At 43.8% G+C, this 23876-nt stretch overlaps 3 protein-coding genes, 1 long non-coding RNA gene and 1 other non-coding gene across 12 annotated transcripts in view; 2 read left to right on the top strand and 3 right to left on the bottom strand.

The window, feature by feature from the left end:
• PEX1 (peroxisomal biogenesis factor 1) overlaps nt 1-1812 on the bottom strand; it is a 54267-nt gene extending 52455 nt beyond the window's left edge. For 3 of the 4 annotated variants that reach the window (XM_053261762.1, XM_053261763.1, XM_053261764.1), the window contains exon 1: nt 1457-1667. In XM_053261762.1, the coding sequence (XP_053117737.1) occupies nt 1457-1570 (114 nt within the window). In that variant the 5' untranslated portion in view covers nt 1571-1667. The other variant, XM_053261765.1, reaches the window with a different exon arrangement.
• On the top strand, nt 1808-13272 carry RBM48 (RNA binding motif protein 48). 2 transcript variants are annotated; one of them, XM_053261766.1, is made up of 6 exons: nt 1808-2106; nt 6654-6844; nt 7039-7184; nt 9146-9699; nt 11297-11427; nt 13074-13272. In XM_053261766.1, exons 1-6 carry the CDS (start codon nt 1978-1980, stop codon nt 13144-13146), a joined length of 1224 nt encoding a protein of 407 aa, XP_053117741.1. In that variant the 5' UTR covers nt 1808-1977; the 3' UTR covers nt 13147-13272. The 2 variants fall into 2 exon arrangements, with proteins under 2 accessions (XP_053117741.1, XP_053117742.1); XM_053261767.1 differs by lacking the exon at nt 11297-11427 and having other exon boundaries at nt 1817-2106.
• CLXN (calaxin) lies at nt 7337-23732 on the bottom strand. 4 transcript variants are annotated; one of them, XR_008309840.1, is made up of 7 exons: nt 23035-23726; nt 22233-22388; nt 18909-19013; nt 17494-17660; nt 17045-17149; nt 13417-13529; nt 7337-11550 (listed from the first exon to the last, which is right to left on the bottom strand). XR_008309840.1 is itself a non-coding variant. In XM_053261779.1 (7 exons), the coding sequence occupies exons 2-7, from the start codon at nt 23090-23092 to the stop codon at nt 13479-13481; spliced, it is 642 nt and encodes a 213-aa protein (XP_053117754.1). In that variant the 5' UTR covers nt 23093-23481; nt 23613-23732; the 3' UTR covers nt 7337-13478. The 4 variants fall into 4 exon arrangements, 3 of the variants coding, with proteins under 3 accessions (XP_053117754.1, XP_053117753.1, XP_053117756.1); XM_053261779.1 differs by having other exon boundaries at nt 7337-13529; nt 23035-23481; nt 23613-23732; XM_053261778.1 differs by having other exon boundaries at nt 7337-13529; nt 23035-23725.
• TRNAS-UGA (transfer RNA serine (anticodon UGA)) lies at nt 7815-7886 on the bottom strand. Its single transcript has one exon. It is a non-coding gene; the product is annotated as a tRNA-Ser (tRNA).
• LOC128329897 (uncharacterized) overlaps nt 23096-23876 on the top strand; it is a 29291-nt gene continuing 28510 nt past the window's right edge. The window contains exon 1 of the long non-coding RNA XR_008309843.1: nt 23096-23820. This is a non-coding gene — a long non-coding RNA (uncharacterized LOC128329897). The remainder of the gene's footprint in view (nt 23821-23876) is intronic.

Genomic DNA, 23876 nt, shown 5'->3' with positions numbered 1-23876 from the left:
AGAGTCACCCAGCTATTTTCATGGCTGAATGGGGATTTGAACTCGGGTCTCCCCGGTCCTAGTCCAGCACTCTAACCACTACACCACGCTGGTTCCATTGATCTGCAATGTACTTTGCCCATCTGCAGTACCACATGGGCCCTGAGGCCTGTGCAGCTACCTACTGCGAATATCACTTCTGCAGTAAAGCTTTTTCTTAATCACTTGTTTCTGAACTGTATTCTAGGGATCCTCAAATTCCTCGGAAACTTATTTTGAGTTCCTCAAGAGGATCAGAAATGGTGGACATCTTTTCCTGGAAGATGGCTGGTGCATCACTATCAATCCCCTGCAGTGATGGGCAAGTGTTGGAGAGGAGTCTCAAACAATGGAAAGGCCACAACAAGCAAGGATCCTTGAAGGTAGAACTTTTTAAAGCCACTGGGATAGATTTTTCTGGAAATTAGCAAGAACAGGCAAGGAAACTTAGGAAGACTGCATATTTTCTTTAGAAAAGTTAATGGAGAAAGCCAGCAGATGCTAACAAGCTAGATCGCTAAAATAACCTAGATCTTTCACAGAAGTGCATCAGACGTGTGGTAGATACTGTTACCCTACATGAGTTAATCAGGAACAGCAGTAGAAAGCACAAGAGACAGAAAAATATGCCAGGTATTACTCAGGTCTCTTGTTTCTCTAGCTAATAAAGGAAATAAGGGAGAATGTCAATAGGCAAAGCATTTCACTCATACTGATGCAGTGGTGAAGAAGAAATGAAACCTCTAAACTTTATATTCCACTTTACTCCTAGTAAAAGAAAACAATCTCCATTCTGAACTGAATCCTTATAACCTTGAATGGCCTAGGGTGAGAGTATCTCAAGAACTGCCCTCTCCCTTATGTACTTTAAATATGTTAAATAAAAATAAATAAATACTTGTCTGACTATTCCCCTCTAGTTCTGAAGCTCATCTCTCTGTCCCACCATCACTGGAAGCTTGGCTGGTGGGTACAAATGCCATGTTGTGGGATGTCCTCCTCAAAGAAGTATGCCACACTTCTCCAATACCCATTTTTAGAAAAGTGCTGAAAGGCATTCTTCAGGTAATGGAGCCGTACTTTCATTACTGCCTTAAGATGGTGTGTTCTGTGTGAACCAAGGTGCCAAGAAAAGATGCTAAGGCGCCCTCAATGTTGTCACACCAACGGGATGCTGGACTGGTGAGGAGAAGCTGCCATAAGGGAAAGGGGGCACTTGAACGTCGCCAGAAGACTACGTTGGGAAGAGAGCAAAAGCGAGAGCATCGACCCTGAAGAGTTAGGCCTGCCTCGTCACTATAGCAACGCCATATTAAGACGGAGCGAAAAGAGAGCAAGGGCTTCGGAGTGAGGCTCCAGGTTCTCAAGAGCCTCTGCGCAAGACCCATTTCTCAGCTTAGGCCCCGGATGAAGCCTCCCCCGCCTCCCGTTCCTGTACCTGCTGCAGATGGAGGCTGGAAGCCAGCCCGGGCGGCAGGTGCAGGAAGCAGTCCCGCGCGCCGCTCAGAGAGACGCTCACCGCGGCTACTCCAGGGCCCCCCGCCCCCCACATGGTGATCGCGGCCCGAAACCATCCACAGTCTGCGGAACTCAATCCAGGCACCTCAGGACTCCACCAACCCTACCCCCCGCCACCGCCACTACTACCAATAATGACCGTGGCACGACGGGAACTGTCTTCCCTGTCTCTTTTCGCCTCGCCCCGCCCCCGTCGGTCTACGATGGCCAATGAGATCGCACAGCATAGTTTCGCCCTTTCCTGCGATTGGCCGAAGCCACTCCGCTGTGGACCTATTCAACTTTCACCCGGTTCCCTCCGCTCTAGAGCAAGGCCAATGAAAGCGCGGCACTGGCTCCAGCTCAATCTGATTGGTTCTGTGTGTGAGTGAGAGAGACAACGATGGCGAGCGAAATGTGGTAGGTAGGCGTGTGTGTGAATCCGAGGAGTGCTCTGGGAAGATGGCGGCGGCCGCTGCTGAGAGTGACACTGGGGGTGAGGTTGGCGGTGTCTATCAACATCACGCGCAGCAAACCGTTTGCGCCTCGCGCGCGAAGTATCGTGAGGGGCGCAGGCCTCGCGCTGTGAAGGTAAGGAAGGGGGGACTGTTGTCCGTTTCGCTCCTTTCCTCTTGTCTTCTGACATTCCCTCGTTTTAGAAATAAAAGCGGCGAAGAGTCTAAAAACCACCCATTTATTATAGCTTCAGATTCATTTATTACACGTATAAACCGCCTAACACCCAAGTCTCAAGCTTCCGAGGATCAGAGCCTACTTCACCAGATGCACAACGTGGTATTCTTAGGTGGAAGGCAGATTTTATCTTTTCTCATATAAATAAAGGGATTTACAACACCCAGATGTTTAAGAGATCGTATAGATAGCATAGATGGGGGTGGGGAGAGATGTACGCAGTGGTGCTGAATAGCCGTGGAATGCAAGCGGTACAATCCGTGACAAATCTGTGTAATGCTCTTACATTTAGATAATAGCTGTTTTTGGCAATTATGACTAAGCCAGTGTACGTGCCATCGCACCATAACATTTAACCTCCTTGATACCACACATGATCTTAGCCAAGAGGCCGAGAAGCGGCTAACATGATGCATAGCATTATGGAGATGTTATGTGAATATCTGGTATTGTGTAGTAGTTACTTTATGGACATTTGGTCTTATTACTCATATTTGTATCTACATTTTGGATATGTATTATCCAAATTAGTTGATATAATGGTGACACAATACGCATGATGGATCTGCTAAAATACTTCTCTCCAGACCTTTTTATTGCCTAAATTAAAACATAGAAAGAGGGAATTGAAACAGACAGACCTTTTCGACATATATACATCTGCTTCAGTGTTCTAAAGCCCACTGTTTAAAATCCACACTTATATCCAAGACTTTCCCCCAATTTAATAAACACCTGGGTAGTACATAGTGGGGGAGGAGAGAGGAAAAGGTTGATGACCCACAGCTATACCTGATTATTGCTGATGCTGAGAGAGAAAAAACCTGGAAGAGGGAGGGTATGACACAAAAACGTTGTTTGCACCCTTTAATGGCCTATGTACTTTTAAGATTTCCTTCATTTCTCCTTTGCCGTAATTCTGGCCATAGTTTATAATGCTTCCCTTATCTTCCCTTTAAGTGTACAATGTTCAGATTCTAAAATGCTTATTTTGAGAGGCATTGTTACTCCATTATGTATGTGTTTCATCTGTATCGACCATGGTTTTTCCCTGTTTATGTATTTAGAATCTGCTAGGTGTTCTTTGAATCTGGAGACCAGATGTTTTCCTGTTTCCCCATGTAATTTTTATTTATTTATTGTTAAATTTATTTCCTGCCTTTCATTAAGAAAATCCCAAGGCGGCTCACAATAAAAATTTAAAAACAAGCTTATAAAAAAGACACATTAAAATGTTGAGCTAAAAATTATAAAAACAAATCTGATTTTTTTTTAAAAAAAATTAAAACACAAGCATAAAGACAGTACAAAATACAAGAAGCAGCAGTGGAGACAATCATATAAAAGCCTGGGTAAAAAGCTACAATTTGACATGCTTTCTAAAAACTGTGATGGAGACTGAGGGGCGGATACCCACCTGGAGAGCATTCCAGAGTCGCGGCAGCAACAGAGAAAGCCCTGTCCCGAGTGCACAACAACCTAGTCTCCCTCATTGTCGGCACCCGGAGCAGAGCCCCCTCAGATGACCTCATCAAGTGGGCAGCAACCCTTGGGAGCAGGCGGTCCCTCAGGTATCCAGGGCCCAAACCATTAAGGGCATTAAAGGTCAAAAGCAGCACCTTGACTTGGACCCGGAAATGAACTGGCATCCAGTGCAACTCTTTCAGAATGAGTGTGATGTGCTCTCACCGAGCAGCTCCAGATAAAACTCTAGCTGCCCTGTTTTGCACTAGCTGTAGTTTCCGGATATTCTTCAAGGGCAGCCCCACATAGAGCATGTTACAGTAATCCAGCCATGACGTGACTAACCCCGCCTTGGGGTTGTCTTTTAACGAAAGGCAGTATATAAATGCAACAATAAATAAATGGGTAACTGTGGCTAGATCTGCCTTCTTGAGAAAGAGACGCAGCATGTGCACTAGCCGAAGCCATGCAAAGGCACCCCTGGCTACTGCCTCCACCTGAGCCTCCAAAAGCAGAGCCAGGTCCAGTAGTACCCCCAAGCTGCGTACTTGCTCCTTCAAGGGGAGTGCAACCCCATCCAGAACTGGTAAAATCTCCTCATCCTGATTGGCTCTCCTACTGACCAACAGAATCTCCGGATTCAATTTCAGTTTATTAGCCCACATCCAACCCATCACGGCCTCCAGCCCCTGATTCAGGACATCCACCGCCTCCCTAGGATCAGGTGACAAGGAGAGATAGAGCTGAGTGTCATCAGCATATTGCTGACAACTCAGTCTAAGTTCCCGGATGACCTCTTCCAGCGGTTTCATGTAGATGTTAAACAGCATGGGGAGCAAGACCGAACCCTGCAGGACCCCACAGGCCAATAGCCACAGAGCCGAGCAGTAGTCCCCCATTACCACCTTCTGGGCCCTCCCCACAAGAAAGGACCGGAACCACTCAACAAGAGGCGGCCCAGAAGGATACCATGGTCGATGGTCTCGAACCGCCGCTGAGAGGTCCAGCAGAACCAACAGGGACACACTCCCCCTGTTTAGTTCCTGGCGTAGGTCATCCACTAGAGCGACCAAGGCAGTCTCAGTCCCATATCCAGGGCGGAAGCCAGATTGAAAAGGGTCCAGATAATCCATATCATCCAAGACCCTCTGCAGCTGAGACGCCACCACATGCTCTATCACCTTGCCCAAAAAGGGCAGGTCAGAGACCGGTCTATAGTTGTCCGGGTTGGAGGGATCAAGGGAGGGCTTTTTAAAATAACAGTCTTACCACTGTCTCCTTGAGGCTCGATGGCATCCTGCTCTCCCTTAATGAGGCATAATAATCTCCTCCAACCCTCCCTGGCAGTTTTTATTAGTCTTGAAGGGCAAGGGTCAAGAGCACATGTCGCTCGCACAGTGCCCAGGATCTTGTCCACGTCCTCAGGCCGCACCAACTGAAAAGAATCCAACACAACGGGACCAGATGATACCAGAGGCACGTCTGTCGGAACTGCCAAAACTCTGGAGTCCAAATCGGCATGGATGTGAGCAACTTTATCCAGAAAGTGACATGCAAACTGATCACAGTGGACCATAGATGATTCCTCCCTCATTATTTGGGGGATATGTGCAGCAATGTCTTTGCTACATGAAACAACTTTGCCGGTCTGCACTGATCAGATGCAATGGAGGTGGAGAAAAAACCTTTTTTTGCTGCTGCCGCCCCCCCCCCACCACCACAGAGTAGTCCCTAAAATGGGCTCTAGCCTGTGTTCAGTCGGATTCATCATGACTCTTCCTCCAGCATTGTTCCAGCCGTCGCCTGAGTTGTTTCATCACCCTAAGCTCCAAGGAACAGATCGGGCTCCACTAAGCTGGAGAGGACATTTAGGAGCAACCGTGTCAACAGCCTGGGCCATCTCTCCATTCCAGAGATCAACCAGGGCCTCGACAGGGTCACCAGCTCTGGACACTGGAAACTCCCCGAGGGCCGTCTGGAATTCAAGCGGATCCATAAGCCTCCAGGGGCAGACCATCCTAATCAGTCTACCACACCAGCAGAGGGCAGGCGGAGCAGTCAAACTAAACCCCACCAGATGATAATCTGTCCATGACAAGGGAGTTGTCTAAAATTCCCCCACCTCCAGATCATTTATTTTCCGGTCGGCAAAAACCTGATCCAGGCTATGTCCTGCCATGTGGGTAGCACCCAATATCAACTGAGACAGGCCCATGGTTGCCATGGAGGCCATGAAATCCTGAGCCGCTCCCACTAGGGGGGCCTCAGCGTGGACATTGAAATCCCCAAAAACAATAAACTTGGGGGAACTCAAAGACCACCTCCGATACCATCCCCACCAGCTCAGGTAGGGAGACTGAAGTGCAGCGGGATGGTCACTACACCAGCAGAATCCTCAGCCTATTTCGGAGGCCCACCCTCAAGGACAAACACTTGAAATTCTGAGATTGCTTGACCAGGCACCTGGAAATGGGGAGGATCTCTCGATAGATGACTGCAACGCCCCCTCCCCGACCCTCGAGGCAGGGCTGTTGCATGATCTGGAAACCTGGAGGACCGAGCTGAGAGAGACTAACCCCACCCAGCTCATCCAACCAGGTCTCCATCACACATTCCAGGTCAGCATGCTCATTCACAATCAAATCGTGGATGAGAGATGTTTTAGCACTGACTGACCTGGCATTCAGCAGCAGCACCCTAATTCTCAAGGGAGTGTTCTCAGAGCTCCCTGGGGACAAAGGGTTGGGAGAACCCTCCTCATTCTCCACAAGAGATTTTATAGACAACCCCTTTCTGCCTGCAGTTGCCTTCTCCATTTTCACGGACTAGACAGCCTTTATTTTCACACTTTTTGTCGTTGCTTCAGGGTTTTAGTGGCTGAACACACTATATTAGCCTTGACCCTATATTTCCAGGGTGAATGGGGAATGGCTTTATTTTGCAAAAAAAACCCAAAACATGAATATGTTTATGTTTTTCAGGTATATACTGTCAACTTAGAGTCTCGATATTTGTTAATTCAAGGTGTCCCTGCCTTGGGTGTGATGAAGGAATTAGTTGAACAGTTTGCATTATATGGCACCATTGAAGAATATAATCCATTAGATGATTATCCAGCAGAAGAATTTACAGAAGTTTACCTAATCAAGTTTCAAAAGATACAGAGTGCAAGGTATTCATAATTTTGCAAGGATGACCTGCCTTTATTTCTCCCTACAATTCTTTGTAGTTTAATGTTGGCTTTTAAAAATTACTAGTTTCTGTTGCATGCACAATGAGTTTTGCGGTGTCATAAATGAAGCTTGTTGGGGTGAACTGCAGCAAAGTTGGGTAATGTTTTATATGTGACTGACTTTATTTTATTAGGATAGCCAAAAGAAAACTGGATGAACGGAGTTTCTTTGGTAGTTTGCTGCATGTGTGTTATGCTCCAGAATTTGAGACTGTACAGGAGACAAGAGAAAAACTACAAGACAGAAGGAAGTACATAGCTAAATTAACTAGTACCAAAGGTTTGTGACTGTACACTTTTTTATGCTTAAATGTTAATTTCATTAATCTATCTGCTCTAACTACATCTGGATCCCCCCTGTATTAATCACACCCACCCCAGTATAGTGTTCTACAGATAGAAGCAAACAGTGCCAGAGGTTTCTGAAATGCGTAATTTGAAAAATAGTTTATTTAAATTATCCAGTGTTTTGAACAGGAATATCAAAACATCATGCTGAAAATATACTCATCACTTACTAATGTGTCCTTGAGGAAATATTTCCTATGACAGTCAGAAAATATATATGAAATAAAATCTACATACTGACCCGCATTGAAGGCCACCCCTTCACTGGCTTCCAAATGCTCTGATACGTATCCTTCACTGCCTATAGTAAACTCTGATGTGATAGAAGAATCTTTTAAAATGGGAATATAGGAACCTACTTTATACTAAGTCAGACCGTTGGTCCACCTAGCTCAATTTTGTTTACACCAGGGGTTCCTAACCTGTGGTACTTATTGCGGCTGGGGATGGTGGAAGTTGTAGTTCAGCAACATCTGGAATACCACAAGTTGGGGACCCCTGGTTTACACTGACTGGCAATGGCTTTCCAAGGTTTCAGGCAGGAGTCTTTCCCAACGTTGCCTGGAGATGCCAGGAATTGAACCTGGGACCTTCTGCACTCAAAGCAGATGCTCTACCACTGACCTATGTCCCCACTTATACTCAAGGTCAGGAGCAGAGATTCTTCCCACACTTAAGTAAAAGCTTAAAAATAATGAAATACTGTTTTGAGTGGAAACGTAACTTGTCTATATTCAATTTTAGTTTGCTTTCATTTCCTGAAAGTATGCTAAATTAGAAATAGACTAGTAAGAACTAAATAAGCCAAACTACTCTTCTGGAGAATAGTGGACAGAGAGATTAGAAAAGTAGTACTCTTAAAGATGGCAAGCTTCTGAAATAATAAGGTCATGCACACAACCATTTTCAGCGGGCGGGGAGGGCATGGGGAAGGCAAGATTGAACTTACCTTCACTCCAAACGATTGTGATCCATGTGAGAGATGTGTGGTTCGTGCACCCACGTGCAAGGCTCTCTGAAGGCTGGGAAAATTAGTCCCAGCCTCCAGGAATCCCTAAATGCACTGCATGAGCAGTGTGGTGCATGTAAGGACTCCCCTGTGCAGCCTGAGTGCACACATGATCCTGGCCCTGGGGTTGAGGGTGCCCTCATGCCTTCTAAGCCCGGTTAAGGGCCGGGGTTAAAAGTCAGGCTTGTGGCAGAGGCAGTGCCAGGATCAGCCTTAATCCCAGTGCTGCACAAGAGGAGCCCAACCCGGGCTGGGCTGCTTGTGTACACAGCCTCCATGTCTGAGAACCAGTCTTCTTTCCAAATGTTATGTTTGTACATGGAAATATTTGCAATGAGAAAGTTAAAAAATCTCTTGATATTGGATAAGGCAAATGAGAGGCCTCTTTAAATTCCTCCCCCCGCCCCCGGAAACACATTTTGGGAGTTTATATGACCATGAGTAATATGAGTTAACTTCTTCATAATAGCACTAATGTGTACTAATAATTCTTCTGGGATTTAGTAATCATATTTTGTTTTCATATAACTTGATCATAATGTTAATGAACTCTTTCTAATTCTAAAGAGATGAATATTTATCTAATATTTAAAATCCCATTAAAATGGATTAAAGTACTGCATATTCATTTAGTTCTGAACTATTTTTGAAAGGAATGTTGAATGCTTCTTTATCAGACCCCTTGAATCCCAACATATTTTTACAACTTGCCACAGTTAACTAAAAGTAACACTTTCATAGGTTCAGACATGACAATTGAGCGTGGGGTACAATCTTAATGTCAATCTTAACTTAGAATGTTATTGCATTGTAATCCACTTTTTACTAAACAGAAAACCATGTTCGATAATCTGAATGCTAACTCCTACTATTTTATATTTAAGATCAATTACGGGTAAAGAAACAGGATTCTAATGCAAGTTTTCGAAAGATCTTTCAGCCGGATACTTCTGATCCTCATACATCTGAGATTGTCACGGGTAACTGGAATCCATCTGCACGTGTTCATCATCCTTCCCAATCGTTTTCAGTGTCAACTCACAGTGGATGTGTAGCATCTCCTTCAGGAGAGTACGATTGGAGTGTGCTGGAAGCACCTCAGTATGCTGAACACTGTGCTGAACCATCTCTTGGCTTGAGTCAGAAGACACAAATGACTCAGCATCTGCCGCAAGGAGTACACAACGGACCAAACTATTGCACACTGCAAAGAAAGCTTCCTTGTGTCAATGGACTTGGCAGATTTATGCCTCGAACAACTCAGTTGCAAGAACGAAAGAGGAGACGAGAGGAAGATAACAAATTTGCCCTTTTTGGAAAGGACACTATTAGTAAAGAAATTATTATTGGCCCAAGGCTACCAGAAGCACCTAAAATAGACATGGAGGATGATTCACTAAATACATCAGCAAACTTAATTCGAAATAAACTTAAGGAGGTATGCTATTGTAAACTTTCATTCAGTGCTTTCAAAATATATAGTATATAAAATTAGATAGAAATTGTTTATTTGGGTTAACTTGCTGACATTTGTTGAAGCTATTGGTTAACATAATTTTTAGAATTAAATGCATAACCAATAATTATTTAGTATTACTCAAGTCTTGAGTAATACTTATTCTGACAGGAGTGGCAATTTAGGTTTATAACCCAAGTCTGAACTACTTAATACAAAGAATATTTACACCTCAGTCACTATAAGCACGTTTACTTAAATCTCCTCTGATGTTAATGGAAGCTAACTTCTATAGAAATATAGTTAGGATTGCAGTTTTAGAGCCACTTTATACAGTAAGTGTTGAGCATGGAAGCTGATTTCCAAGTACATCCCACCCTCCACCCAGTAATTTAAAGCCAGTGGTGTGTGTTATCACATGTAGGTACTCTTCATAACTGTTGTGCATGTGTATTTTGTACTTGGAAATCTTCTCCCAAGTATAAAAATGCATTGTATGAAGAGTTTAGCATATTGCCTTCAGGTGAGCAAGTTTAATATAAGCCCAAATCAGTTAAATTAGACCTTAGGAAGAACTTCTTTTCTTTTTCCTTGGACTAGACATGAATACCACTTGAAATGATTCAACAGCTTTTTCTTTCCTACAAATTAACAGCTGGTGGCTGTCATCCATGCTAGGAATAATTAGGAAGGGGACTGAAAATAAAACTGCTAATATTATAGTGCCCTTATACAAAACTATGGTGTGGCCACACCTGGAGTACTGTGTACAATTCTGGTCACCACATCTAAAAAAGGACACTGTAGAACTGGAAAAGGTGCAGAAGAGGGCAACCAAAATGATCAGGGGCCTAGAGCACCTTCCTTATGAGGCAAGGCTACAACACCTGGGGTTATTTAGTTTAGAAAAAAGACGACTGCGGGGAGACATGATAGAGGTCTATAAAATCATGCATGGTGTGAAGAAAGTGATGGAGAGAAATTCCTCTCCCTCTCACATAACACGAGTATCAGGGGTCATCCCATGAAATTGGTTGCCAGGAAGTTTAGGACCAACGGAAGTACTTTTTCATACAACATATAATCAACTTGTGGAATTCTCTGCCACAAGATGTGGTGACAGCCAACAACCTGGATGGCTTTAAGAGGGGTTTGGATAACTTCATGGAGAAGATGTCTATCAAGAGCTACTAGTCAGAGGGCTATAAGCCACCTCCAGCCTCTGGAATACCAGTTGCAGGGGAGTAACATCAGGAGGGAGGGCATGCCCTCAACACCTGCCTTTAGTCTTCCAGTGGCAACTTGTGGGCCACTGTGCGAAACAGGATGCTGGACTAGATGGGCCTTGGGCCTGATCCAGCAGGGCTGTTCTTATGTTGAGCTAAATCCATTTCACAGAAGATTGCTGGTTGCTTGGTACTAGTTTCCCTACCACCTGCCCCTCACTCTTACTTAAGTGAGAGCCAGAAACTCTTAAGTAGCCAGGTATCAAAACTTCTGGAAAGTAAGGGCAAGAGCAGGAATTAAGTTTACAGAGATCGCTTTAGCTAATGGCTATACATATTGCCCTTCCTTCTAGGATGGCAGCAAGAGTGAGGTAATGAGAGGAAGTGGTAGTGACAGGCGGACGGCATATGGCTTGCTGGTAAGCCACAAAGTATCAATACAGGCCCACTTTGCAATGGAGAAGACAAGCCATATTAAAGAACAGTGAGCCATCAACATTTTCTTGATTCCCCTGCTGTACAATGAATCAAATTGTTTGGTAACAACTTCCAGAGGGATAGCCATGTTAGTCTGTTGCAGCAAAACCAGCAATGAGTCTTGTAGCACCTTAAATGAAAAACAAATTTATTTCAGCATAAGATGTATGAAATGTCACCCTCCCTGTTCAATCTTTACATAAATACCGTAGCTAATAATCTCTCTGATCCAGCGCTACATTCTCCAACTATTGTGGGCACAGCTATCCCAATCCTGCTGTATGCAGATGACGCTGCTATCATTTCACAAACTCCTGTTGACCTTAGGAGAGAGCTTAGGCTCTCGGCCACTTACTGCAAGGATAACCACTTGGTAATTAAGTTCCATAAATCCAAAGTTATGGTCTTTGCCAAGAGGCCTAAAAGATTTAACTGGCCATCGTATAGAGCAGGCCAATAGTTTTAAATATCTGGGTGTGGTTTTTCATGTCACTGGGTCATGGAAGGCCTGTGTGGACTACGTTGCCCAACAGGCACAAAGAAGTGCTTCAGCAACATTAAGATTATTTCGCTCCAAAGGTGGAGAAGTTATCCCTGCAGCACTAAAGTTATTTGCTGTTAAATCATTGGCCTAACTTTTGTATGGCGCACAACTGGGCCCATATCCTAACTATAGAGCACTAGAGATAATCCAAGTTTCTTAGAGCAGTATTCAGGGCCCCTCAATGTATCTCCAATGCAGCATTGAGGTTGAAAACGGGCCCCCAGAGGGTAGAAACAAAAGCTTGGATTTTAATCCTCATTTATTGGCTTAGGATACATTTCTCTTCTCTGGGATTGATCCCTCTTATGTTATCCACCTGGACATGAGCACTGATGGGTAAATTGTCATCACTGGGCCTCTCTGCTGAACATTTGTCATTAGATTACAGTCAGGCCAAGGAGATCCTCAAACAGAGCATCTTGGACATTGATCATCAGAACGATTTAAGCTCCATTCCGAAGACCAAAAGACAGCGCCTTGGTGACTTTAACCGGGAACCTGCTAGCTATCTATTGCCCCTCTCTTTACTGAGCCATCACAGGGTTTCCTTCAGAGCAAGATATGATGCCTTATCGTCAGTGTTCTTATCAGGAAGGTTTTTGAAAACCTCTGGCCAGTTGGTTATGCCCCGTAGCTCAGATGAGGTCAAATCTGTCCATCATGTGCTGTTGTTTTGTCCTTTTTGTAACGATAGCTGGTGCAGTCTTAGTTCTTCCTTGCTATCACGCTTTCCCAGCCAGACTACTGAATTTTATGCCATACCCCTCCTGGCAGATAAGAAACCTTCTACCACCTACAAGGTTGCCAAATTTTATGCAGCATGCTGTATGATTTACTTATTTGAATGTAGTGTCTGTTTGTATATATAACTGATCAATAATCGTAAAAGTATTTCAGGTTTACCCTACCAGCTAAGAAAGACACACTTCATGCATCCCATGGAGTGGATTGTGGTTCATGAAAGCTTATACTGAAAAGCTTATACTGAAATAAATTTTAGTTCTTAAGGTGTTACAAGAGACTTTGTCTTAAACTGTCTGAAAAATCACTAGCAATAATAATGGAGAAAAAAATGATGTACTAAGTTTAGTCTCCTTTCTTCAAACTAGGTTGTGGTTCCTGTTCAAACTCCAGAATTATCTGAGGAGAAGTCAGCAAACAGTCAAACACAGCCAACAGTAAAGCAGAGAAGACGAATATAAATATTACTGGAAACATTTTCTATACACACAACTCTAAACAAATACAGTTATGGCTGTATACAAAAGATTTTTGTACATTCTATTTAATAAACTATCAATTTATGTATTCCCATTATTTTTTTGAATTCTTACAAATATTTTACTTCGCTAAAAATAGAATCAGTGTTCTATTAATTTCTGACACTTCCCTAGCAAGTATTATATTGAAAGGCATTTCGAAGGAAAAGTATTACTGACTTGCCTTCTTTACCTAAAATGAAAATTCTGGTGTTCTTTTCATAGTAGTTCATATAGTGTATTTCACTTGCAGAACTATAAGTCAGGACTATCTTGGAATGCCTGTGATTCAAATGCCATTCTGCACTGTAAAGAAATAACATTTTTTTTTTTAGGTTACACTAATTGTAGATTTTTTAAAAGGCTTGTCTTGCATAATATAACATACACCACAGAAGCCTGGAAAAAACCAACACTGAAGCTATTCACAATCACAATCAAAACGGCTAAGGAAGCTCACTCAGAACAATGGGCAGGCATCCTCTTTTAAAAAAAAATTATATCAGGATATCGCAGTTATATTGTCTCCTAGTGGTATGCCGGCCCCATTACCAATTATCTATGCTTTGAGGAAATGGTGATTGTCTCTGGAGAGCCAGTGTGGTGTAGTGCTTAGAGTGCTGGACTAGGACCGGGGAGACCCAAGTTCAAATCCCCATTCAGCCATGAAACTAGCTGGGTGACTCTGGGCCAATCACTTCTCTCTCAGCCTAACCTACTTCACAGGGTGTTGTGAAAGAGAAACTCAAGAATGTAGTACACCGCTCTGGACTCCTTGGAGGAAGAGCGAGATATAAATGTAATAATAATAAAAAATTCCCTTTGCCTGTTAGCTGTAGTGCAGGTTCTGTTTCTTGGGACGGCTCTTGGGGGTGGCAGAGGTGGTATGAATGATATTTTTGTTAAATCACCTAACACACATGGGACTCCCCCACTCTACGAGGTCACAGAGTAATGAATGCATCCAACATAATGGCTTAATTATTTTCAATTCATACTTCCACCTCTCTTGTAGCACACTACTGCGCCTAGCTCAGTTTGGGAATTACTGCTAAGTAAGAAAGATCCTTGTAAATAAGGGTACCTGATGTTGGCTGTAGTCCTTTTGCCATACAGTATAATCAATTCCTAACTAACATTTTGTTTCAGTGGATTATTGTATGCACAGAATTGCAGCCCTTGTCTTAATTTTAGAGCACTGTAGAATGTCAACAGTGTTTATAATTATTTAAAGTTGTACATGGAGTTAGGTAATTAGTTCTAAAATTAGAAATTATGTTCTCAGAGAAACCCTTTCTATGCACCTGGTTCAAGTTATCCCACTTGCACCTCAAATGTTTATGTGCCTGCACTCTTTAATTGAGATGCATGACATCATTACAAACCATGCCATTGAAATATCCCCATGTGTAACTCACTACAGCTGTCCCAAATTTGGTTCAGTTTGGCTAGGGGCCCCTTAAATTAGCCCTCTTGTGCCTCAAACATTTACGTGTCTGCCATCTTGAATCAGGGTGGATGACATCATAAACTACATCACTGAGGTATCCCTATGTATCCCTATAAATGTACCTGATTTGGTTCATATTGGTCCAGGCATTGTGAAGTTGATGGTGGAGACACACATGAAATGCTGGGTGATCTCATAAGCCTACTGGAAAGTAGGCTAAAAACAGAACAAAAAAACCCACTATTTTTGAAAACTAGAAAATGGGATTTGTTCCAGAAAGATGCAATTCCCTATAATTACCAGTGTTAGGACATGATATCTCAAATACTGGTGAATAGCCCAAAGCTCTTCTAAATGAAAAGAAAAGCAAATTAGGTGTACCAGAGGAAAAATATTTTTAGTGAAACAAATCCTGCTAGCTCAAGTGAGTGAGCTGCATTTAACCCAAAAGTACCTGGGTGCCTCTTACACAATTTTTATTCATGATATGAGCTCTCTAACAAGAGCCCCAACGTAAACACAAATGACCTAACCAGGCTTAGGATCTACTTTTATGGTGGAAGAATGTATCACTCACAGGCAATCACTCCATCTCAAAACTATGGGGCTATTCTCACAATCTGCAAAAATTGGGCAACCCGCTCAAGAACCCGTCCTAAAGCCAGGTTTGCAGAGCGAGCGCTCCACAAACCTGGTTTTAATAATTGTGAGTAGTCGCAGTGCAGCTTCGTGCTCTGCCTACTTATGAGGAGACTCCCGGAGGGGAGGCAAAAAGCCACCTCCCGGCTCGGGGGGTCTCGCCAGCGTGCCCTGCGCACTTGCGCAGGGCATGCTGGAGCTTGCGGGGGCCAATTGGCCCCACTCCCCCCAGCCCCTGCCGGCTCCGTCATGGAGCCGGCAATTGTGTGAGCGGCTGATCCGGCCACCCAGGGCTTCCTCCCCACTCACCCTGCAAAACTGGGTTTCACGGATCGTGAGACCCGGCTCCTTGTTGAAGGAGGAGAGTTGTAGCTTCTCTGAGCCATTCTGTCCAAAAAAGGAAGGAGAGGGCTGCCTTGGTCTAGGGATTTGCTTTTCTGTCTGGTGCAGCTTGAAGCTAAGTAGAATGGTATTGTGACGAGCCCTTTATTGCCGTATTCCTACAGCCACTTTGTTTAGCACTAGTGAGCAGTTCACTAGATACCCTTTTATGCCCTCTGTTCCACAACTACTAAGCAGTGCCAGTTACCTCTGCACTTGCTTGTCACCACCTAGTCCTAGATCATTTCTGCTCAGCTTCTACATGATGCTCCCCACCAATGTCATTCTTGGATGGCTGCAGTCACAACTATGTCCAACTCTGCTTATGGATCTCCTATTTGATTTTCTACTACAAGTGCCAAAACCCCTCTGAACTAAGCACCCTGCCCTGAGTTCAGGAATTGGTACATTGGCTCCAGCTGTTCCCATCTGTCGACTACAAACAAGATCAACAGATACATTGATTAGGGAGGGATGTTTGCTGCTCCAGATATGATCTATTCTATAGTATGCAAGGATGGCAGTGTTCCATAAACACACTAGTTTACATACTGCCACACACACAAGTGGGATCTGGGCTCACTTCTTGTGGAGCACTTACCAGCTTACCACCGCTCTCAGTGTAGGCAGGAGAGTCTCTCTGTTAATGACATGGTGCAGCAGAGCAGCTGTGCCCAACTTCCAGCATTCCCAATGGGAATTTGGCACTGTTGTGCTGACACAGAATGCCATGCCATTCTGTGGAGCACAAAGCCTCCCCTGCCCATTCTAGGAGTGGTGGTAGGCTGGTAAATGCCCCGCAAGAAGTGAACCCGCATGCCACTTGGGTGTGTGGCTTGGTGCACAGTATGTAAGCCACTATGAGTGTACACCAGCATGTGGTTAAATGTGCTTATCCTATTGAAATCAATGAAGTTCACGTGTAACTTTGTACTGAATTTTGCCCAGCACCTCATTAATTGCCTGGGAACACTGAGCATGGCAGAAGTACTCTAGAATTTTGTATTTGTATTAATAGTTTGCTTACTCATCAATCTCCAGTATATCTTGTAATGTAAGTATACTCTGTCTTTTTGTTAGACTAAACCAACCTTTCCTTCTACAACTTCCTCTAATCTTCAGTAATAACCTCAGTTTTGTTCTTTGTACCTGTCCCACTTTTAATTTATTGCATGTACACAATTATCACATATCATAGTGCTTTGAATAAAGCCCTATGAGTTCTTTGCAATAAATATTCCATTAAGTGGACTATAACACCCTACAATTATATTCAGTAGTCTATGTGCCATACTTTAGTAAACTTGCTATTTACTATTTATAGTAGATCTAAAATAGTTTTCATACATACTTTGATATCAGGCAAACATGGCCCAAATGCTTCTAAAAGGAGATTTTCGTCTCTTACAGCCTTTTCAAAATCCACATAAGAGAGTTTGCCATCATGGTCATAGTCCTATAAAAGGAAAGTAGGCATTCTTAGTCAATTCAGTTGCCTCATTCAGCATGCTGGTAAAATCAACAACTTGAGTTTTGTGCTGCTGCTGTATAAAGTCTTCCACTTTACTAATGACTTTTAAAGTATTTTACTTTTGTTGTTCCAACCATTTTAATTTGCTTAATTTGCTATTGCTAATTAGTGCAATGAACAGAGAGAGAATCTTGGATAATCTTTTTCATTGTTCTTGGAGTCACTGATACCATTTATGCCAATTATACCAATGAATAATATATACTAGATATTATTACAGAATACCCTATGCAAAGGACTAAACTTGTCCTTTAAGTTGTGGTACTTGCCATTTTCTTCAATGTTATTTCTACCAAGTCTTTAATTCCTTCATCAGGATCTTCTTCAGATGGTTGTTTTAGCAGGCTGTTTTTCAGCATATGAAACATTTCTTCCCGTGAAATGTATCCATCGCTATTCAGGTCATAGACATCAAAACAGTCTTTGGAAAAGATAACTATTTTAATGTAAAGCATGCATATTAAAACAAAACACTTTTCAGATAATCAAAATAAAACATAGTACTTACTAAATGCGTACAAAGGAAAAAAATGCTAAGACCTGCTCTGCTGAAACTCACTTATGGTTATTTGCTGTTAAATTCAGGGATTACACACTTTAACACTTGCTGTAGGATCACCCACCTTTAATTTAAAAGATTCACCTCTATGCACAGAACCTAGAACTGTTAACAAGAAACACTCTGGCTGGGATCCAAAGGTGTCCTTCCATCAGCAGAAAGCCTCCTATATTCAAAGAAACGCCATTTCCAACTTAACAGAAGTGTTGCATGTGAAAAGTTTGGACCCTGGCCGGGAGCAGCTCTTCCTAATTTAAAAGGCAGGGAGATGCGTTCCTGGTTGTGCTGTGAACGCAACACTGGCCAGAATTTGCTCAGAAATGGGGAGTGCGGCCCCATTTGTGTGTGAAACCTTGCCCCCTGTGTCTGATGTCAGACATGGGGGGCCTGAATGGGGCGTGAGGGATGGCCCCTGAGCGCGGTGGCCAGGGTTTTTGAACCCTTTCGCGCAATGGTGGCTCTGCCCCTGCTCCTGACTTCAAGTAACAACCTCAAAGATAGGAAATCTGTCAGAATACTTATCTAAAAGGCCTAAATTATAGTGTATAAAAGCGTTAGGAAGTACATCCCATGATTAGATATTTGATCCTGAGAATTTTAGAGCTGGTTCATACATTAATGTTAATCACTTGGTGACTGGAACATGTGAATGAACCATTGCAGATCACCAGAGAGAACTTCCATATCTCTTCACAGCTCCTCAGATACAATTGCTTTTCAATGGTATTGGTTCCCACATTGAGCGCCGCATCATCAACTATTGCATACACATACATTAAATGTAGAGATCTGAGTCCACAGCCACAGTGCTGTAGTGGTTATAAGCTGGGGAGATCTGGGAGCAAATCCCCATTCAGCCACAAAACTTACTAGGTGACTCTGGACAGTCACTGTCATTTAGTCTTAACCTATTCACAAGGTTGTAAGGATAAAAGCAAGGAACCGAAGGACTATGTATGTCTTCCTAAGCTCTTCAGAGGAAGAGTGGGATAAAAAGGTCATAAATTTAAAAAAGAGTGACAAGGCAGATTATTCATATACAGTACTCTAACAATATCCTTGTAATTTAAATTGCCCTAGATTTGATAATAGCATTAACATATACCAGAGTTACAGAACCCTTACATTTTATTTTTTCTTCCAGTGTCCCCCGAAGAAATATCGATAAGCCTTCTACCCATTCTGTTATGCTGACACAGCTGTCGTTGTCTTTGTCAAAAGCACGGAACACTGAAAGCAGAAGATAGGTTACTGTAAAAACGTACTGCAAAACTAATGTTTATAGTAACATTATCAATCATTCATTAGTGATCCAAAGAACAGCACAGCTAGTTCCCCACACTCAAAGGATTTTGGACTAATATTTCTCCATGTAAGGGGCTGGATATTGTGGTTTGTTGGAAGAATCACTTAACCACAGTTCCCCAATGTCATGGAAAACTGTGGTTTAAGAAATGAGGAATTGTATGATTTGGCCAGCTATGCAAGGAAAGAATGGTAGCGGAGAAGAGAGTGTGTTCAGACTTGTCAGGTAATTCAACAAAACATGATTTGTGGGATCATCTGAACTGGAACAAACCAATATCTATTCATTACTAAGGAACATAGAAAGTTGCCTTATGCCAAGTCAGACCACTGGTCCATCTAGCTCAGTACTCTAAACCAGTGTTTCTCAACCTTTTTGGAGTCAAGGACCGTTAAATTCGTCATGCAGAGTTTCAAGGACCGCTACATTTTTTGTGTGAAGTTTCTAGTCCCAGACCAGCAGTTAGCAAAGGGGTTTTAAGTTTATCTATTAGTACAGGTGTTCACAGGTGCTCACCACTCAAATGTCCTGATGGGCCAAAACTGACCGTGACTTGGCTCATGGGGGCTGAGGTCAATTTTTAGGGTGCTGATTATTAAAATAACACTTAATCCATCAATTAAATCAAAGTGAAATTAATGAAAATGAATTTAAGCAATATTTAACTTTTGAAGTTTTGGCTCAAAAGGGGGAGGGAGGAAAGGATGAGACATCATGGCTCCCTGGCACCTGAGATTTGTCCAGTCCAGATTTAACATTACCATATTTTAAAAATAGGTTGCAACCTTACACTCCATTCTTCCAATTCTGTCTTTTCTTACTCCTCATCTATCTATTTTGCATATAAACATGCAGGCAGGAACTTGTGTCAAGTTCCTGTATACATAATATCTTGCTTCTTAAATGCATAAAAATAGTAATTTAATATTGCTTTTAAAATAGTACTCTCTCTCACACACACACAGTACTCCCCCTCCAGCTTTCCTCCTCTCTTCATTTGGTAATCACTGCCCTTGCTCTCCTTAGCAAATGGGACAATGCATGTTTGCTACCATAAAACCAGCTTATCAACTTAATTGATAGGAAGCTTAAAACATCACATCTCATATCATACTGGAAGTCTGTAACCAAACATCATCCAAAAAACCTCCAAGCAGTACACTCAGAACTAAAACACTCATTACCTTGAAAAGGTAATGTTATGGTAATGAACTTTACACATCAATATGGCATCCACATTAGGAAAGTAAACCACAGGGAATGGGAGGGGGGGAGATTTAACCCTTCATACCACACATTCATATATATCCAGGTTTTTACAACTGTAATGATTTTTAGGCAGAGGTTTAAGGGAGGGGGGAGTACTATGTACTCACACATGAGTGGGAAGACTTTTAGTGGGTCTCTTCTTCATCCGTCTTTCCTCTCTCCTCTGTTCACCATTTCATACCTTGCTACACCCAGCCCCCACTCCATCCCCTTTCTCGTGATCTCTTTTTTCCACTGGTTTTCTCAGTTCACACACATTGCACTAGTTCTCTCTCCTGCCAGCATGTTTGCTTTTAAAAATCCCAGTTTATGTTAGCTTCATCCCCTTTTTGGTAAGTCAGTAGCTCACCCTAGCCACCCCTTTCTTCATCTCCCTCATCCCGCCCGCCCCATTTTATTTTTCAGTTCACACAGATTGTACTTGTTCTCTCCTGTATGCTTGCTTTTTAAAATCCCATTTTATTTGATCTTCATCCCCTTTTGTTGAGTCAGTACATGATCCGCCCCTCACCCCCACCCCTTTCATTCTTCTTATCTTTCCCTTCTTTTTTCATTTGATCAGCACTGTTGCTTACTTTTGTTTGTTTTCTTATCTTTTGCCTGCCTGCCTTTCTCTGTTCCTCCTCTGTAGTAGTTCAGAACAGAGTTGATGCATGCAGAAGTTCAGAACAGAGTTTATGCATGCAGCACTCCAGCCAAGCCAAGCACTCCCTCTCACTCGCCCTGCTACCTGCCTCTTGTGTGTTTCACCGGCTGCATACCAGTGATGTCACTCACTCTCGCTATCTCCTCCCATCAAAGAGACTGGAGAGATTAGCTGGGAGTGAGAAAAGGCTGTCTGGGACTCGGGAGGAAGACAGACCTTTGCAGAGAAGGCTGCCTGGTTAAAGATTAGCTCCAGGGAGCTAATCTCCAGGGTGTTAAAGGACTGGCATGCTTGAAAAGGAGGGGGTGTTAAAGGACTTGCACGGACTGGCACTCAACCCCTTGGGGACCGATAGCTGTCTGGGACCGGCGGTTGAGAAACTGTGCTCTAAACCAACTGGCAGTGACTCTCCAAGGTTCCAGGCAGGAGTCTTTCCCAATCCTGTCTGGAGATGCCAAGGATTGAACCTAAGACCTTCTGCAAGCCACTGAACTACTGCCCTATCCTCAGGGGCATAGCTATAATTGAGCGAAAGGGTTCAAAGAACACAGGCCCCCAGCTCCTGAGGGCCCTCCAGCTCTACGGATGGGTCCGGACTGGTCCGGAGGCCATTGTAAAGGGCCCGGTCTACCCGCCGGCAGGGGCCGAGGCCAGGTAGACCGGGCCTCTGGCGTCAGGGAGACGTGAAGCTCGCGCGCGATGTGCGCGTGTGCAAAAGGCTTGCCGGAGGCCAAAAGGCTTGCGGAGGGGCAAGCGGCGGCAGGGAGGTATCCTGCCGCCCCAATTCTTACAATAAATACGAGCGCTGGAGGGGGACAAGTGGCGGGAGGGGTAAGTAAACCCTCCCCGCCCTTAAAGGAACCCCCTCCACAGTGCCGGACCACAGCTGTGCGGTTCCGAGCACACCCCTATCCAGCTCCACCCCTCCCTATTTTCTTCAATATCTCCCTCATTCTTGGGGGCCGCCAGAGAGAGGGATGAACATGGGCCCCCTCTCCCCTAGCTACGCCCCTGCCTATCCCCAGTACTTACCAAGATCTAATTAGTATGAAGAGAACCCATTTCTCATGAGCATGAAATCTTGAAAGTAACACAAGCAAGTGAGGGCTTGCATCATGTGAATAGCTACATTGTGAATCATCCAAGGGAACTGGAATAGAAGGTTTTAATCTTCTGTGGGGGATGTTTAAAACATGTCAGAAATTTGCAAACGTTTATTTCGCCTCACCTCTGTCCATAAGCATGTCATCTGTCATTCCAAACGTGACATGTAGGATATTTCGAAATGAATTACGATCCAAGCCAACAATAGCATGTCGCTCACTGGGCTCTACTCCCAAGCCATTGAAAAGCTTGATGAGACATTCCACTTCAAATTTATTGACTATAAAATAAGAAGTTATGACAATAATTCAAATGTAATGGAGCTACATAGGGAAAAGAGCTGAATTCTCATAATATTTAAATTATTAATTTAAAAGGGAAGTGCAATTTATAGTACAGCTAAGCTAAGACAATTTTAAATAAGTTTTTCAAATAATTAAATGGCTTTTGTTACTGCAGCCAGATCTAACTTTCTTCCATTCTGAATTAATCAGAGTAGCTGAGAGTTCATTTTTTAAAATTAAAAATTAGTTTGTGGCATCCAGACTAGTTACTTATGACTAAGCAGCACCACTGAAATCATGAGACAAATGTGTTATGACTAACTGATGTTCCATTCATTTCAATGGGACTTAGTTTCTCGAGTGGACTAACTAAATCTAGTTGTTCCCCACTAGCCTAAAACAATTCAAAGAGAAGGTGCAAACTCCAAGACACCAACAAGCGAGAGTTCAAACGAAAAATCAGGTTAAAAACAAAACACAGCCGCAGAAATTCAGAATCCTGGCTAACAGCAGCATAGCCGGGCAGGGGTGGAGTGAACCAGGGAGCCCCGTGTAAGAACACGCTAATAAAACAAATGACAGCTTTTTAAAATAAGGAGGTGGCGTTAAGGGAGAAGGGGGGGGGGCTCTTCTTTCACTCACAGTGCCTAGCGGTTTTGCCCAGAGATTCGGCGAGCTTCTGCAGCTTCTTCCTGTTCATCTTGCGCTCAGAGGCCTCCTCCGCGGGTCCTCCCGCTTCAGGCCGCCACGCGGTTGCCGTGGCAACAGACGCCAGCCTCGTCGCCAAGAGGCGGGCAGCAGCAGCAGGGCCTCAACAGAAGGGAAAGAAAGGGCGGGCCAGTCCAGAGGACATGATCGCTCCCTCCTCCTCCCGCCCTTTCTCGCACGCAGCAGGAATCCTCCACGCCGAAAACGGGGCGGGCATGCCAGGCCAGCCAGCCTTAGTTTGGACTACGTACTGCTGCATAGGCAACAGGAGCAACAGCTGCTGCCCGCTCTGGCTTCTTTGTCCTAGCCCGCCTTTGCGCTCCGTGTTGCAGTCAGCTCCGTCTCTTTCCTTCTGTTCTCTGCTTTGTGCTCCAACTAATGCTGGAAATAAAAAAGGTGTAACTTCTAGAGACTTTATTTTCTAAGCAACGGTCCATGTTGCCTCTTTGCCCCCAGTAGCGCCCGGCCGGCTGCGTATGCGCGCGCCCGCCCAACAGTGAGGCTAAATAAACCTGTGTCTGCGTAACTCCTCCTGCACGCTCCATGATCTTATACACCGCAGGTTTGGGAGGTCTTCTGCCCCTGTGCTGCCCTGGCTCGCTGCTTAAGCCCGCCTGCCCCTTTTTGTCATCGAACCTGATGAAGAGTTCTAGGGCACCCGAAAGCCTGCGCGGCTCACAACCTTGCGTTATTTTCGTTGGTCCTAAACAGATCTGTATGGTAGGGCCAGACTCTGTGGCCTTTAGATTTGTATGGGTGTACTGTTGCCAGTTGCT

This window comes from Hemicordylus capensis, chromosome 6 (assembly GCF_027244095.1).
Source record: "Hemicordylus capensis ecotype Gifberg chromosome 6, rHemCap1.1.pri, whole genome shotgun sequence".
Taxonomy (NCBI): domain Eukaryota; kingdom Metazoa; phylum Chordata; class Lepidosauria; order Squamata; family Cordylidae; genus Hemicordylus; species Hemicordylus capensis.
This window is presented reverse-complemented; position numbering and strand designations above follow the sequence as displayed.